The 17,413-nt window shown below is 35.3% G+C and overlaps 1 protein-coding gene across 1 annotated transcript in view; it reads left to right on the top strand.

The window, feature by feature from the left end:
- Positions 1–17,413, top strand: part of Adam10 (ADAM metallopeptidase domain 10) — a 98,325-nt gene that overhangs the window by 61,015 nt on the left and 19,897 nt on the right. Inside the window, exons 6-9 of the mRNA XM_075965316.1 lie at positions 1,569–1,721; positions 4,077–4,169; positions 7,188–7,371; positions 13,536–13,699. Coding sequence (XP_075821431.1) covers positions 1,569–1,721; positions 4,077–4,169; positions 7,188–7,371; positions 13,536–13,699 — 594 coding nt within the window. The remainder of the gene's footprint in view (positions 1–1,568; positions 1,722–4,076; positions 4,170–7,187; positions 7,372–13,535; positions 13,700–17,413) is intronic.

The raw sequence follows: 17,413 nt of genomic DNA, 5'->3' as shown, positions 1-17,413 counted from the left end.
TTGGAGTTGTGGATTAAAATTTAATTCAGATTCTATGCGACTGTCAAATTAGGTTTAAAATGATGTTTTTGATGTCATAAACTTTTTTGAGTGTTTGAATTCAACAGTAGTGTAATTCGTTAAAGAAATACTTTCTGCTAAACCTATTAGGTGATAATGATATAGTGCAAGACACACACAATGAGGTTCCTTTTCAAAAACTTACATTCTAGTGGTTGAAGTAATAGTGATGAGTTGTGGACAGAAATTAAACAAATAATAAATATAAGTTTGTTCTGAATAAGGAAGATAGATAAATGAAGTAACATAATGATTGAACTGACAGTCTCTACATCTGAGGGAAGATACTAATCAGATTGAGAGAGACAGCATAATTATATACAAAGAAAGACCGGAGACAGGCAGGCTGTGTACTGGAGAACCATAGAAAACTCCTATGGTTAGACTTTGGAGAATAGGCCTTGGTCATATAGGTTCTTTTCTGGAAGCAACATGGAAAGGGAAAGTGGTTGGTTGGTAAAGAGAGGCTGTGTGACAACTGATCTCATTGAGTAGAATTGAAAGATTTATCCTTTGAGTAATAGAAATTCAGTGAAATATAGTATGCAGGTGAATACATTTTCTTTTTCACAAGGATTACAGTATGAAAACCAGTTAAAAGTCCAGAGATGGTAGGTAGCTTTAGCTGGAATGTCAAAGCTATAGAAAATGCCAAGCCGGGCGATGGTGGCGCACGCCTTTAATCCCAGCACTCGGGAGGCAGAGGCAGGCGGATCTCTGTGAGTTCAAGACCAGCCTGGTCTACAGAGCTAGTTCCAGGACAGGCTCCAAAGCCACAGAGAAACCCTGTCTTGAAAAAACCAAAAAAAAAAGAAAAAAAAAAAAAAAAAAAAAGAAAATGCCAGACTTTTTAGGTATTTAGGTGTTTGATAGGATTAGGTTGTAGATGGGAACCGAAGAAGAAATTACTATGCATGGCTGTTGACTTACTTTATATTTAAATGAATATATCTTAAATACACTTTGAAAATGTTTTAAAATGAAGGAATTACTTGAATAGTAAATTATCTGTGCAGAGACTATTCTGGCTAAAGTAGATAAAAGTGCTATTTATGTATAATATTGCAAAATATAAGTGACATGTTTGTACATATTAGTTGGGTTAATGCATATATACCTTTAGTGTGTGTGTGTTTGTGAGATGATCAGAGTCATCATTATTTCCATCTCCTTGGATTTCACTACTTTGTGTGTGTGTGTGTTTCTTAATTCTTTTCACCATTTCTTTTGCCTGGCAGTTTGCCATTAGCTGCAGTAGAGAGTAGTCGCTCTACTTAGCCATACAACACCAGAGCATGGCAACCCCCTTTAAGTTTTGGTGTCCACTAGCTACCCTTCACATTCCTGGCTTCTTTTCTAACTTCTAGCGGCCCCTGTTACACTAATGGCTTTAGAAATACTTGCAATATTACATAGTCATATGATATGAAATTGTTTTGCATATGTGTTCTAAACCATAAAACTATAATTGTGAAACAAGCTAATTATCAGAAATGACCCACATACAGGCACGTCAAGAGGAGCATGCTGCTAATATTGGTCCCGAGCTCCTGAGGAAAAAGCGCACAACTCTGGCTGAAAGAAATACTTGTCAGCTCTATATCCAGACAGACCACCTGTTCTTTAAATACTATGGAACACGAGAAGCTGTGATTGCCCAGGTACTTAAAATTGCTCACTGTGTTATGAGTTCTTCTATTGTTTTCTTTTTCTTTTTTTCTTTTTTCTTTTTGGTTTTTCGAGACAGAGTTTCTTTGTGGTTTTGGAGCCTGTCCTGGAACTAGCTCTTGTAGACCAGGCTGGTCTCGAACTCACAGAGATCCGCCTGCCTCTGCCTCTCGAGTGCTGGGATTAAAGGCGTGCGCCACCACCGCCCGGCTTGTTTTCTTAAATAAAAGCTAAAGAAAGTATATAGTTTCAGCTGTGCCATGGGGAAGTCTGTAAACTAAGTGCAAAAGAAGATGGGAAGACCAGTTTAGGTTTTGGACTGCAGAAGATAAAGGAAATAATTTTTTAAATTTGCTGATGACGCTGAAACTTAGGCTTTTGTTATTCTTTGTTTTGTTTTGATAGGAAAGTGTTTGGACTTGGGGCTGGCCTCATGCATGGTAGACAAGTATGAAACTTACCTTTGAAAACAATTCCATTTTTATTTTGAATTCGAAAGAAAAAACAGGAACTTTTCCAATGAGTAGTGTATAATTTCTGTTTTGTATCTCATTGTACTTACATAGTGTTTTCCAAGTAAAATTATTTATAGCTGTCCCCCACCTTTCTCCCTGAGAACAAGGGTGGCTTGAGTTCTCTTTCAGCTGAGACTGTCCTTGAAGTCATGATAATCCTTTTGTTTCAGTCTCCTAAGTGTCCTGGGATTACAGGTTTGTCTACCACACCAACTATGGTAATGTCTATTAATCCGTATAAAAATAGAAATGTTTTGAGGGTACCCTTTAAAATGTCTTTTTATGTTAAAGATACCAAGAGAAAGTTTAATTTATGATTGACTCAAAGGATTTGTGTCTGAGAAGATGGAGGTACTGTGCGATAAATGATGATTTCATTTTGGTGGTGGGAATAGACAGGGTTTTTAAGAAATGTGAAAAATGGAAAGAATACAATAAGCTATAGTTTAGGGATAAAAGAAAAATGGAGAGCAATAAGAACATTCAAAGAGCAGGAAACAGCTTTATAGATAGACAGTGTAAATTGAGAGGACATGGATATTCTTAAATATCCACAGTATCTTTTGAAGATAAAGTGCTCTTGGTCATTCACTAAGGATTGAGGTCATGAAGAAAAGTGACCCTTTAAGGAGGAGTCACCATTTGAGAAAGGTAGAGATGGCTAAAGATGGGAAACTCAAAGGCAAAGAGGGAGGAACTCTTTGTGAAGCAGGCAATATAATCATGCCTAGAGAATTACCTGAATCACTACAGATGATTTCTTTTTTTTTTTTTTATATGGCTTTTCCAGACAGGATTTCTCTGTGGCTTTGGAGCCTGTCCTGGAACTAGCTCTTGTAGACCAGGCTGGTCTCGAACTCACAGAGATCCGCCTGCCTCTGCCTCCCGAGTGCTGGGATTAAAGGCGTGTGCCACCATCGCCCGGCATGAATCACTACAGATGAGAGTGGAGCACAAGCAGTGAGAAAACTGAACAGGCATTGGGAGCCAACCCCTCAGTCCTGCCTTCCTGTTCTTTAGAGTGTTTATCAGCAGAGACTGCTTTTGAAATGTTCTTACTAATGCTACTTCTTTGCCATTTTCTGTGCCTTGCCAACAAGTTTTGAAAGTTTATATACATATTTACATGTAAGCAGTAGCCAGGGTGCTGTTTTGTAGATGAGTTGGAAGGTTGCATGCAGAGTGGTCAGAGCCAGGGCTTAGGTGGAAGTCAACTAAGTAAACAAATAACTCTTGAGATCATTCATTAAATTTATTTCCTTTTCGTGTTTAAATACATGTAATACCCTTTTAGAATTCAGATTATTTACCTCCAATATACCTCACTATAGTAAACCTTTTGTTAATTTATAGGAATCTTCTCTATATCATTTACCAGTTTATCCCTGGCCCCTGAGGCTGTGCCTATTACATAGAAAGTAATCAACAAATCTTTGGAATTTCTGCCAGTGCAGCAACAGAAGGACTATTGTTGAGAAAGGAATGCATACCCTGATACTGTTAGGTTCGTGTAGAAGTGTTTGAGTCTTAAGGACAAATAAAGATATTCCAGGCATTAAGGTCTGTAAAAAGAAGGGGACATGGGACTCTGCAAGCTGGACTGATGAAGCAGTTTTTAATAGGACTGAAGTAGGGGTGCACTTACTGATTGGTTCATTGGTTGGTTGATTGGCCAGAGCCTGGGAAAAACAGTGTCCTAGCTCAATCATCTTTTCCATTCTGTTCAACATACAGCATAGACATTTTAAAATTTATTTGTATGGTACAAAAAGAAATTGATAATTGTTTTCATATTTCAACAATACCCCTAAAATGTTTTTTTTTAATCACTAGATATCCAGTCATGTTAAAGCAATTGATACAATTTACCAGACTACAGACTTCTCTGGAATCCGTAACATCAGTTTCATGGTGAAACGCATAAGGGTAAGAAACTCTAGAAAAGGCATTTTAAAAAGTAATAAATGGTCTGGAAAGATGGGCTCAGCAGTTAAAAGCACTCATGTACTTTCAGAGGACTGGTTGGGTTCTGAGCACCACATGATAGCTCAGAAACTGTCTATAACTCCTATTCTAGATGATTCAATATCCTTTTCTGCCCTCTGTGAGCACCTGCGTACATGCGATGAATTTACATACATGAAGGCAAAATACACATAAAACAAAAATAAATAAAGCTTAAAATTAAAAAGTAAGGACCAAGTTTGCAAAGAAAGAATATACTTGCTTTTTACTTCATTTTTATACATGAAATAATATAATTTAAATCATATTTACTCTTGCTGCTTCTCTTTACTCTTGGTGCATGTGTGCTTGTATGCATGTACACATACAAACTTGAGTTTATGATTTAAGAAACAAATTCAGGGACCTGGGGAGTTAGTTCAATTGGTAAAATACCTGCTGTGCAAGTTTGGGTGCTCAGAATTTATGTAAAAGCCAGGTGTGGCCTCATATATTCATACTCCAGTACTGAGAAAGCAGATATAGGCTGGTCCCTGAAGTTCATTGGCTAGACTGGCTAGTCAGTTTGATGAGCCCCAGGTTCAGGGAGCAAATGTCTCAAAAATTAAGTGGAGAGTATTAGAGAAAGACACCCAGTGTCAACCTGTGACTGCCACATGAACATGTACACTTATCACTGCAAGAATCAAATCTGCAAGTCCTTAATCTGTACTACACTAGAGGTAAAACAGTACTACTTTTTTTGTCTGATAAACGTTGCTTGACTTCTCTCCTTTTTTATTGCTAGTTTTTTAAGGTTTGCCTTGTGCATGTTGTTTTGGATGTATCTCTTTTGTTATTCTAGAGCAGAGGAAAAATAGATACAGTGTTTAAGTGGAGAAACAATTATAATCTTGAAAATTCACAGTTTACAATATATATAAGATTTTGAGAAGATCTCTAAGAAATAAAGCTGTTACTCTACATTTGGCTATCAGAACCTCTTCTGTTTGTAACTCTCCAGACCTGTTGAACAGAATCATAGGGTACTGAGTGTAATTTCTTGACGTTTTTGTTATACTGGCTATAACTAAAAATTGAACCTAAAATTCAGATATATTAAAAATAGGTAGCTAATATTTAAGTGTTACTGATTTAAACTAAAATAATCTCAGTAACAGCCCTCCAGGCTCCCATATTCTTCACTGATACACACATATCTTCAAAGTACCAATAAATTTACTAAACTCTACCTTTGACCAAAAGTTGTTAGATATTCACTATTTTCTATTGTTGTATTTTATTGCTTTGGAAAATTATTGTTCTAATTTATATGCAAATAAATATTGAATAACTGATAAATTAGGCTAAGTAAATAATTTTCTGAATTTCTCAAATATATGTGCATATCTTTTAAGACTCTAAGTTTTTAACTGGATATACCTAAGTTTTAAAAGACTTCATCCTCTTACAAAATTTTTATCATAAAGTTTCTTTATATTTGAATATTTTTCTTAAAGTAACTCAATAAGAACTATAAATACTAGACACTTTTAGTACATATACAATATATATAAAAATAGCTGAAGATGTTCCTTACTTTCAAAGGTAGTGTAATTAGATCTTGCATTGGTTTATCTCAAGGGCAATATAATTTACATTATGAGTCACTCCTAATCAATAGAAATCCTTAAATGTGTAAGTAAATGTAAAAAGTGGTTTGAGTATTGGATTTATTGGCAAAACAATAAAATGTAACATAATAGAAAGTAGTGGGTATCTAGCAACTTTGGGAGAAAGGTAGAGCTTAGTAAAATGATTGGTACTGAAGATGTATGTGTATCAGTAAGAATATGGCAGCTTGGAACATCATAACTGAGATTATCATTTTAGTTTAGATCAGTAGTACTTAAATATTAACTTCATTTTTAATGTAGCTGACAAAAATTTAGATGCAGTTTTTAATTATGGCTAGTATAAGAAATGTCAAAAACTTATTTCCATATGAAGTAGATAAACCCATTTTAATGGGTTATGATAATATATATATTTGCCTGATTTTGGATAGTTTTATATTAAATGACTATAACCAAAGGTGTACAGTTAATTGATACTTAAGCCAGAAATTCTGAAGCATGTCCTTAGATTATTGTTTCCAGTGGTGTTTGTGTTTAATACTGCCTCCCAGCCTCTTGGTTTCTGGAGGGTGTGGAGCCTAGGAATCTGTAATTCTCACTGTATCAGTTAAAGCTGGCCTTTCAGATTGACTAAATTTGCTTTCTAGAAAAACGTTTATTTTCATCTATACCTTTTATATGACCTGTTACCCAGTTGGAGTGTGATTTCTCAGGAAAGCGAACTGCTCTAGTGGTTAAGCTGTTAGGAGGGCATCTCTGGAGGAAACAAGGTTGACACTTGAATGTGTTGTTCAGTAAAGATCTGTTGTCAATTGTTCTTCAGATTAGGAAGGAGAGACTGTGGAGAAGAATAGCTAAGTATCAAAAGATCTGCAGGAACAGTTTAAAACAGAAGAGTTGAAAGTAGAATTCAGAATTCTTGTGTATACCAAGAAAATACAATAAATCAAGAAGTTAGTTAGGTTTAACTCATGTTCAAGAAAAACCAGGAAAATCAGTCTTAAATTCCATACTTATTTGATGTTCTAGTTATTAGCTGATTCTGAGGTTTTGTATCTTTATACTCATCCTCATTTATAGAGCTCCCATAAAGAGCCTGCTTAGACAGCTGAGTTTGAGAACCCAAACTTCCCTTATTGGAACTTGGGGAGGTCCAGTGTCTTCTCTCCATGGCTTCTGTTCAGGACTCTGGCAGATGCTGAGAAATTGAACATCTCAATTTCATTTTCCTTGTCCTACTTCCCTTTTGTTCTTTTTGTTTGTGTGTTTATGGTTTCTGTGACAAGTTCAGGACTGTGTGGGAGGAGGTGGGTAGAGAACAGTAGTAGTAATTACTTATTTAAATTATTGTTTTGAATTTTAGATCAATACAACTTCTGATGAAAAGGACCCTACAAATCCTTTCCGTTTCCCAAATATTGGCGTGGAGAAGTTCCTGGAGCTGAATTCTGAGCAGAATCATGATGACTACTGTTTGGCCTATGTCTTCACCGACCGGGATTTTGATGATGGTGTTCTTGGTCTGGCATGGGTTGGAGCACCTTCAGGTAGGTTGTGTAATGTCTTAATACTTGGAAGAAAAAGCAACCTTGGGGGAAGATTAGGTTTTACTGAGTGTAGGAAAAAACTGTGCCTGTACAGAACTTCAATTCACATAACCTGAGTTAAGACCAGATGCACAACAGTGGATGCACCAATGCAAATGGTGGGATAGATGAAACAGCTTTTTGTTTTGAAAGGGATATAAGAGTTGACCTTGTGGTGTACACACCTGTAATCTCAGCTCTCAGATTGAGTCAGGAGGCTTGGTAAATTCAAAGCCATCTTGGACTATATTGGAAGACCCTATCTCAACTAAGTAAATAAATAACTAAGTAAAAATTTTAAAAGAGAAATATGGGAAGTACCCTGATTTTGGCATTTCTAGAAGCTGACACAATTTTTGGGGGAAGAAGTAGTACTTGTGACATCATAAAAGGGAAACCTACATTTTCCCATAAAAACTAAATGCTACTAAATTCCCCTGCCGCCTGGAATAGGGCCTGAGAGTCAAGAGGAAAAAAACTATGCTTTTGCTTTGTCAAAAGAAAACAAAACAAAACCAAAAACCTTATTGTCTTTTCTGTTCTGCATTGAGATAAAGAAGAGAGAAACTGGTAAGAAGCAACAGATAGGAAAAAAAGAAAGAAAAAACCTTCATTTCCTTGGGTCTTTATTTTAACAGTAGACATGTGCAGCCTGAAAGGAGCTTGACCATCTTTCTTGAAATATTAGATTCATGTCTTTTACATACATAACTGCTTACTTTCCTTTTAAAGAAGCTTTATTGTTACTTAGAACAGTTTTTAGAGTTGTGTTATGGCGAGTTCTCCACTCCCATCCTCGTACTGGTTTTAAAGAATGCTGTTTAGCAGGGTTGTAGGATGTCGTATGCTGATGTCAAATGATTTTCTTATGATTAGATGGGGTGTGGGCTTAGGGATGCTTAGTATTTATGCCTAGATTTTGGGATATTTGGACCATCGCTTTGTGATACTAGTCATTTTGTTAAAATGGCACTGGGTAAGTTTTTATTGTTAGATTCTTTGTGTGGGTGAAATAGGACTCTACTTTGGTCTATCATGAGCATTGACAGAAGAGTGAGTCTTCAGAATGGAAAATGTGACCTTTTTTTTCCAACCTTTATCCTCATTTTTTCTCCCTTCTCTGCTTTTTCCTTTTGAGTTAATAACCTTTCCCCCTTATTTCAGGTGAAAAATGCCCTCTAACTTGACTATTAAATCCTCAACTCTGGGTCTTAAAAGGATTTTCCCAAAAGCTCTTAGAGAGAGGATAGGCAGAGAGATTAGAGGCCAGAGTGAGGGAAGGAAGGAATCTTTTCAGTTGCCTTCATACAGGGTTTCTGCCTTGAAATAACACCAGCAGCTTTGTCCTCAGTAACTGAACTAATTTTGAGTTTGATATACACTTGATTTTACAAGGAATGTTGCATATATAATCTACTTGATTATCCCGGGATAATAGGTTCTGCCTCTCAGTAGAGGTTTGTTACATTTTACTGACTGCATTTCTTTCTTTCTTTCTTTCTTTCTTTCTTTCTTTCTTTCTTTCTTTCTTTCTTTCTTTCTTTCTACTAAAATCGCCTCATTTATTTTTCCATAGCTTTTATACCCAATGTAAAAGGGGGGGGGGAGGTAGCAAAAGACTTTATCAACATGATACAAATGATAACTCAGTCAAAGTTTTAACACTTTGAGACATCAAATCATTAGCATTCTGTTGTTTAGGTAGTGAAGTTACTCTAGACCTGAAGGCAGCCACTCCCCAGGTGACCTCATACAAAAGAAGGAGCAGAAGTACATTTGCATTTCCTGACCACCTGTCAGGATCAAATGGGGCTCTCTTAATGTCAAAAGAATCAAGTGATCATGTCCTGAGTTGGCACATGCAATATGCTTGGCAGACAAGGTAGAAATGTGCCCACATTCTAGGGCTCTTGATGTCACATATAATACAGCAATTCCAGGTCAGAAAAGTAGTCACTGTACATTTGCCCTGTTTAGTATTGTATTTTTCCTCTTTTTTTTTTTTTTTGAAACAGTGACCACCCAACCATTTTTCACTCCCAGCTTAAAAAGAAATAGGGAATGTCTCATCTGGATTTCAAATGAGAGGCCATTGTCCCTTTGTTCTGTTAAAATCAATCAGAATCTTACCCAGATAGGGGCTTCAGGTTACCACAAGGTATGTGTTTTCAGAGGTGTTTACACTGAAATTAAAAAACAAAACCCATGAAAATCATTACACAGAGAGCCAATAATTATAAGCACTTCCTTTTGTAATCACAGAGAAGTAAAAATATAAGGGGCATATCAACTTCAAGAAAATAAAATAAATTGAATTTTGTCTGGTTGTGCTAAGCCACCTGGTCAAGGCCTATAGTTATGCTACGTTTGGTTGCTGCTGCATTTTGGCTTCTTTGTAACCCTGATTGAATTTCTCCTAAAAAGTGCAGCTAGATTTGTCATTTTTTTTTTCCTTAGAGTAAAACACTCTGGAAGACACACATTTTCTTCTTTCTTAAGAAAAGAAACTGGACATGGGAACGCTGCTATAATCCAGCATTATCATGTGGAGTAATCGTTGAGGCTCTGTGGGAATACAAGTGGCACTAAGAGCCCTGGGCTCTTATTTGCTTTTATTTTTTTAAATACATTTTGGTAAATTATGTTGCATCAGATTAATTTATATTATAATTTATTTTCCTTCCTTTGAGACTCCATCTTTTTGCTTATGTCTTACTTGTGTTTGTTGCTATCTTGTATTTTAAAGATAATACTTCATAGCTGACTTATTGGGTTTAATAGTCTGTTAGTATTTCTTAATCTTTTATTTTTATTTGATCTAATTAATCTTCATTAATTATTCTGTTGTTTAATTTGCCCTAAATTTAATTCATTAAGTTCTGAAGTTATTTCACATTTCAAAAACTGGCAATAGAGAAGATGTTATGTTCTGGTTAATTATCGCAGAGTATGTATGTAGATTTTGAGCTGCAGTCCTCTTTGCTTACCCAGTTGATGCAGGAAAATGAGATTTGAAATATATTAATAGTAAGTTCTTATCTTTAAATCTTTTGTTGTTTTTCAAATTATCTCTTCTTTTTCTTTTGTTCCGGAACCAAGACATCATGTACTCTGTTTCTTCTTTCTTACTTAAGGCTTTCTTGTAGTTGAGTGCTATTTTAAGTGTCTTTGATCAAAGACCCAGTATCTTCACAGTGAACTGAGTTGACTTGGAGATTCCTACTTAAAATTATGCCATGCCTTTAGTGGCACAATCAGGAGATTGGTTCCCAAATAAAGACGTACAGGGGGTATGGCTCAGTGGCAGAGTACTGGCTTAGCATGTATAAAGCCTAGGGTTTGGTCTACAGCACCAGGGGAGAAAGTCAATCCAAAATCAGGAAAGATTACTATACAGTTTTCTTCAGGGTTAAATGATAACCTGTTATCATTTGATATAGTGATTTTGTAACAAAATAAATATTATTTTTGAGATAGAGGGTTCACTGAATTTATGTTGAACTTGGGACCTTCTTGTTGCAGCTTCCCAAGCATTAGTGCTGGGATTACAAGTAAAACCTTTAAATTAGATAGCTCTCACCTTCATTCTATTGCATTTCATTTGCTGAACCTCTTTAACACACCTCCGACATGGTTTTGTTGAGGTGTGTTCTGTCCTGTAATAACCTGTCTCAGTGTATCAGATAAGTGAACATGGCTGTAGCTTTCTCAGTTAGTTACTGCTTTTGGTTTGAATGAAAAAACATTCCTCATTCTGTTCACAGGTTTTATTTCTCTGTGATTACTCTGCAGCATAACCTTACATAATGTAAAGTAGTTACTGAGCTTGAGTTAGAGTCAACTTAGCAAGATGTTAGATCTCTAATTGATTTTCTAGTATGTCAAAACTAGTTGCAGTATTTAAAAACCATAGTTTATAAAATAAAATTTAGTATCTTATTTTTTCCTGTGTGATTTGAGTTGCTTCAATATATGCTATTAGTCTATAATTATATTAAACTCAAGACTCAGAACAGTTGTTTAGGAGGTTAAGCAATATATAAATCACAGAGACTGTATTTAAGAAGCATATTCTCAGACTTATATACGATCTTGCCTTAAGTTAGTTAAACCTAAAAACTACAGTAATATGTCGGGTTGTTATTTTTTTTTTAAATGTGTTTATTTACTCTTTTTTAACTGTTGTGCAGTGTGGAGTCTTCTGTGCCTGGTTCAAGTTCAACAGGAGTTATTTTGTATCAGTTTCACATGACGATTCTTCACCAAGACAGGATATTAATTTACTACTTGCTCAGAGTTAATGTGTGGTGTATAATTGTTCTAGAGTACTTACTCATGAATTTAATTTCCTAGTTCCTAGAATGATGTAACCTTCAGAAAAAGAACAGGAAGGATCTTTGCACAGAGAATCTTTGTGGGCTAACTCTGCACTTGGCTTATTCTTCACTTTCCTTTTCCATGAAATGCATTATGATTTCAGTTTGCTAAATCCTAACAGTTTTTCAAATTTATGTGTGTTGCCATATATTTAATAGGATTAAAACAATAGATTTTTGTTGTTTTTATGAGGACATGGGAACAAAACAAGGTCTTATTAGGCTAGTTTTGAACTTATTATTCTCTTGCTTCAGTTTCTTGATTGCTAAAATTACAGGTATATTCTACTATGCCTGGCTGTAATCATGCCATTTTTGCAGTTCTGTTTCCAGTTGCCTTCTATTAAATGTCTTATCAGGAATTTAAAACATTAGACTTTTAAATGGCTTAGTAAAATGTTTGTATCCTAGTGTGTTGAAACTAAAATGAAATAATTTGATTATCAGAATATTTTAATCAATTTGATTTTGTCTTTTAAAATACTGGGGTGGGGGTGATGGTTCAGTGGTTAAGAACTGTAACCTTAGGGATCTGGTACCCTCTTTTGACTTCTATATTTACCCGCACATGTGCACATGCTCACCCCCTACATATATAAAATTAAAAATGAATCTTTAAAAATAATACTAAATAAGAAAAACTGTTTATTTAAATAGTAAATTTTTGTGATGCTAAGAACCAAATCCAGGATCTTGGCACCTGAGCTACGTTCTTTTAAATGTGAACATAGACTAAAGAATTTCTTCTTAAAATATTTATAAAGTTAAAAAAAATAAACATGGTGACATATGTTTGTAACTGTATTTGGGAGTCTGAGATGAAGTGAATGGCAGATGGCCAGCTAAGTAGATTTTTCTCATTTATTTTTTTCTTTTATTCCTTTGGCTATGAATATATTGTCATTTTGGTCTTGAACTCCAGAGTTTTTGTTAAATGAAAAGACAAACTACAAAATAGGTTACTCTGCTTACTATAAGTAATTTCTTTTAAAATTTGAAAATGAATTCAGGGAATCTTGCAAAATCATAATTCAGTTTTTTTTTAATTTCACAGCTGCTAAAGAGTTGTGTGACTAGTCCAGTAACCTTGTAGCAAACTAGATACTCGTATTCTTCCATATTTCCTTTCTTTCCTTTCCTTTCTTCCCACCTTCTCTCTACCCTTCTTTCTTTCATTTAATTTAATAAATTTTAATTTATTTCTTAAATTCGTATCATTTAGTTAGTGTTTCACCAGTAGAACTCTTGATAGATGCATTGAATCGAAGGACTGCCATCACATGCTAAATGCTCTTCTCTGTTTGTAGATGTGGCTTTTGCAGAATGTAATTAAGGATATTTTAACTTTTGTTTAATTTATAAGTTTTCCATTTAAAATATGAAGGGGTATATCCTTGATTCAGTATAAATGTGTACATATTCAAATTTAAAGAAAACATTTGTTTTGGTATGTTAATGGCAGCAGAAACTTTGATGCTGAGAAACATGTAAAGATTGTGTATTCAGTACTGGGGTTTCTTTGCAGGGACCATTAACATTTTATTTTAAATAATTTTTTTAAATCTTGGACTACAGGAACTTTGGAGTATTTGAGTCATTTAGGTACCAGATGTATTTTACATTGAAAAGTATATATGTTTTAACTCCATATAATGATTTCATTTACTGTTTACCCATTTTTTGGAGGGGAATAGATCACTAATTTAGACTTTTTGCTTTATTTTATTATTTTTTAAAAATCTGAATTAGGAAGCTCTGGAGGAATATGTGAGAAAAGCAAGTTGTATTCAGATGGCAAGAAGAAGTCGTTGAACACTGGCATTATTACTGTTCAGAACTATGGCTCTCACGTGCCTCCTAAAGTCTCTCATATTACTTTTGCTCATGAAGTTGGACATAACTTTGGATCTCCAGTAAGTACAGCCTAATTATTAAAAAATTTAAAAAGTGATTAGCTTGACTTTTATTTCCAATGATATTTTGCTGTCATGTAGTGTATAAATGAATGTTTAGTGTTACTGTGCCAGAGCACAGCGATGTAATTGACCATACTGAAAATAAGAATTCTGTAAAAGCACAGAATTTTATCTGGCTTCTTTGTGGGGAGACAAGTTTGAGATAAAGTCTCATGCAGCCTAGGCAGTCTTGTCCTGACCCTCCTGTCCCTGCTTCCCACGATCTGTGGATGCATCAGCCAGTCCCGACTCTGCCTGGCTCATTCAGACAGAAAGTGATCTATCTGTATTTGCTGGTTCTGAAATAGTCACCAACACATAATACACTCAAATTTCTTTTCAATGAGTCTCTTTTTAATAATCTACTACATTGTATGATGTCTTTTAGCTTTGTTTCTGTTAAAGCAGTATTGTGATTTACTTGAGTGTATTTTTCTGTTCTGATTGATACTTTACATTTTCTTATGATAAATTTCTGATACACAGAAGAAGAAATAGCAGAATAGGCCATGTTCCCACCATGTAGAACAGGATTTGGCAAGCTTTTCCCAAAGGGCCTATTTGAACATTTTTGTTAGGCTTTGGGGGTAACATTTTGTCTCACATTCCATGTTATGTGTTTCTCAGTTCTTCAAATATGGAAAGCCTTTCCTAACTTAGGCTGTGTAATAGCAGCTTATAGGTAATAGGGACTCATTTGCTGACCTCTAGTCAGTTATCAAGGTTTTGCCTCACCTGCTTTTTGCATTTCTTCCTTTTTCTTTGCTAAGATGTTTACATTAAAACATCATTACATATTTTAAAAAGGTTTCATATATAACCACAATATGATTATTGCACTTACAACAGCTGTCTTTCCTACCCTGCAACACTTGGTCCATTCTGATGATTTTTAAGTGCTCTAAAACATTTATTCAACTTAGAAGTAGGAAATAGTTAAAGATTATGTCTGCTTTTAATGGAGCTTATCAAGTGCATGTTTGGGGGAATTCCACTTGAAAACTGTCTAAATTCATCTTACTTGAACCTTATCATATGTAAACATGGAATCATTTATTTTCATAATAATTTGTTAAAAAACATACGGGTGGTGGTGCCACACACCTTTAATCCCAGTGCTTGGGAAGCGAAGACAAGCAGATCTCTGTGAGTTCAAGGCCAGCCTGGTCTATAAGAGCTAGTTCCTTCCAGGACAGGCTCCAAAGCTACATAGAGAAACCGTGTCTCAAAATAGAAAACAAACAAACAAACAAAAGGATAATTTGTTGGTTTTGAGGGCATAGGTCAATATAGAGTGCACATGTAGCATAGATGAAGCCCAGGGTTTAATTTCTAGCACCAAAATAAATAAACTAATAAAAATTTCATGAACTTGTGATTTAAAATTTTGAAAGGCACTTCTGAGTTTTCTAAGTTTTTAAAATGCATTGTCTCAGACTTTTCTTGTCTAAGTCTCCATCAGAAAATGAGAAATTATTTTCAGAAGCGTTCTTAAAGTATCAGCGATAAGCAGAGGGCTGATGTCGATGGTTATGTTGCAATTTCAGGTGCAAGGAAAAACATCCCTTCTTCACAGCCTTCTCCATCACAAGCCTTGCCAGAGGTGCTGTCATACCCTTTTTTCCAATACCATTTCTTTTCACTGCCCTAGAGCCTGGCTTATTTTATTTTTGTTTATTTATTATTATTATTGTTTTTTTTTTTGTAGACTGTGTAGACCATGCTGTCTGTCACTCTGTGTATACCAGGCTGGCCTCAAACTCATGGCAGTCTGCCTGTCTCTTCTTCCTGAATGCTGGAGTTAAGGGCATACATACACCACCACACCTGACTGACCTGTTTTGCTTTAATGTTCATATAAACCTCCAAAGGAGCTCAAAATACAGATTCTTAGTGGAGTCTGAGTTTGTGTGTGTGTAGGCCAGAAGCCAGTGTAAAGTTTCTTTATCCATTACATGCCACCCATTTTTTTTTTTTAAAGGCAGGATATCTCACTGAATCTGGAGCTTGCCTTTTATCTAGTCTGACTGGTTGGCCTGTAAACCCCTGGGATTTGTCTGACTACTGCCAACTTATTGCCTTGTTCAACTTTGATGTGGGTTCTGGGAATCTAAACTCATGTTTGCGTATTTGGGAAGGATTTTACTTGCTCAGCCACATCTCCTTAGTCCCCTCACTTCTCATCTTAATCTTTATCTGACTGCCAATGAATTGGCATTTAGTAAATTAACATTATTGTTTATTTTATAAATTGTTTAATAGATAATTTGGTTCTTGTTCCTTGTCTGTTTTGCTAACCTTTTCCTCTCCTACTTGACTACTTTTAATGACCTTGTCATACTTAATCACACTCTTTCTTTGTGCATGTTGTGAATTCTACATATGCATGGTAGATTCTTAATAAGTATTTATTGAGTGATTTATAGATGAGCTGAACATAAACTCCCAAACCTTTCCACCTTGACATCTTCCTCTGAAATCTCGTTCTGCCCACTTCCTTCCTGCTATGTCTCTGCCACAGAATGTTACTTTCTCCTGGTGGTTTGCCTTATTCTTTATATTCACTTTTATTATCCCAAATATTTATTGTGTATTTGTAAGCTGCTTTTTAAAAATGTTGTAAAAAGCTGTAGTCACAAATGAGAAGGGTCCTACTTCTTAGTATGAGAAGTCTGATGTATTTCTGCTTTTACCAGAGTGGTCTTTGTGCAAATCTAGCTTAAATCATGCCACTCTGACTTTATTTCTGCTGGGTGATGGATGATACTACTGATAAGGTTTCTGTAGCACAAATAAAAACCCAGGGAAAAATATTGGGGTTCAACCTGAAGATCAGAAAAGCAAAGCAGCCAAGCCACTAGAGAGTTCTTACCTCTAAGAAATCCTTAGACTGAAAGAAAATGAGTTCCTGTCTCATCTTGTCTTATATTCCTCCCTAGTACTGGGATTAAGGTATAAGATACCACTGCCTGGCCTTTAGTGGCTTGGTTTTACCTTCTGGTCTTCAGGCAAGCTTTATTTATTAAAATATAAATGAATTATCACTACAGATTTTCCTATCTTGTATTTAGGCCTTGACATAATTCAATTCAAAGTATATATTCTATGTTGTCTCCTCTTACCTTTCAAATCCGATGTCTCTCCTGCTTCAGCCTACCTTACTTAGAAATCTTTTAAAAAATTATTTTTATATGTGTGTTTTGTCTGCATATGTCTGTGTACCAGATGGGTTCTTCAAGTCTATAGAGCAAAAGGTGTCAGAACCCTTAAAACTGGATTTTACAGATGGTTGTGAGCTTACCATGTGGGTACTGAGAGCTGAACCCAGGTCTGCATAAGCAGCAAGTGCTTCTAACTGCTACCATTAAAAAACTTAGACTCTTCAGTGCTTATCTTACACAGGCACACTGAAACATAGATAATCAGTATTGATTTTTAAATACTTTCTTAAATCTTTTTCTAAATTTCTATGAATATTTTCTCCTCTTTGTTGCCACCCTCTTCCTCTATGTCTTCTTTTCTTTGATAGGTTCTTACTGGATAGCTTAGGCTAACTTCAAATTTGTAATCTCTCTGCCTCAGCCTTTTTAATGCTGGAATTGCAGTCTATCCCACCAAAGGTAGCTTTTGAATTTAGGAAGTAGTTTTGTTGCTTTCTTTTCTAACTGAAGT

This window comes from Microtus pennsylvanicus, chromosome 3 (assembly GCF_037038515.1).
Source record: "Microtus pennsylvanicus isolate mMicPen1 chromosome 3, mMicPen1.hap1, whole genome shotgun sequence".
In the NCBI taxonomy this organism is placed as follows: domain Eukaryota; kingdom Metazoa; phylum Chordata; class Mammalia; order Rodentia; family Cricetidae; genus Microtus; species Microtus pennsylvanicus.
This window is presented reverse-complemented; position numbering and strand designations above follow the sequence as displayed.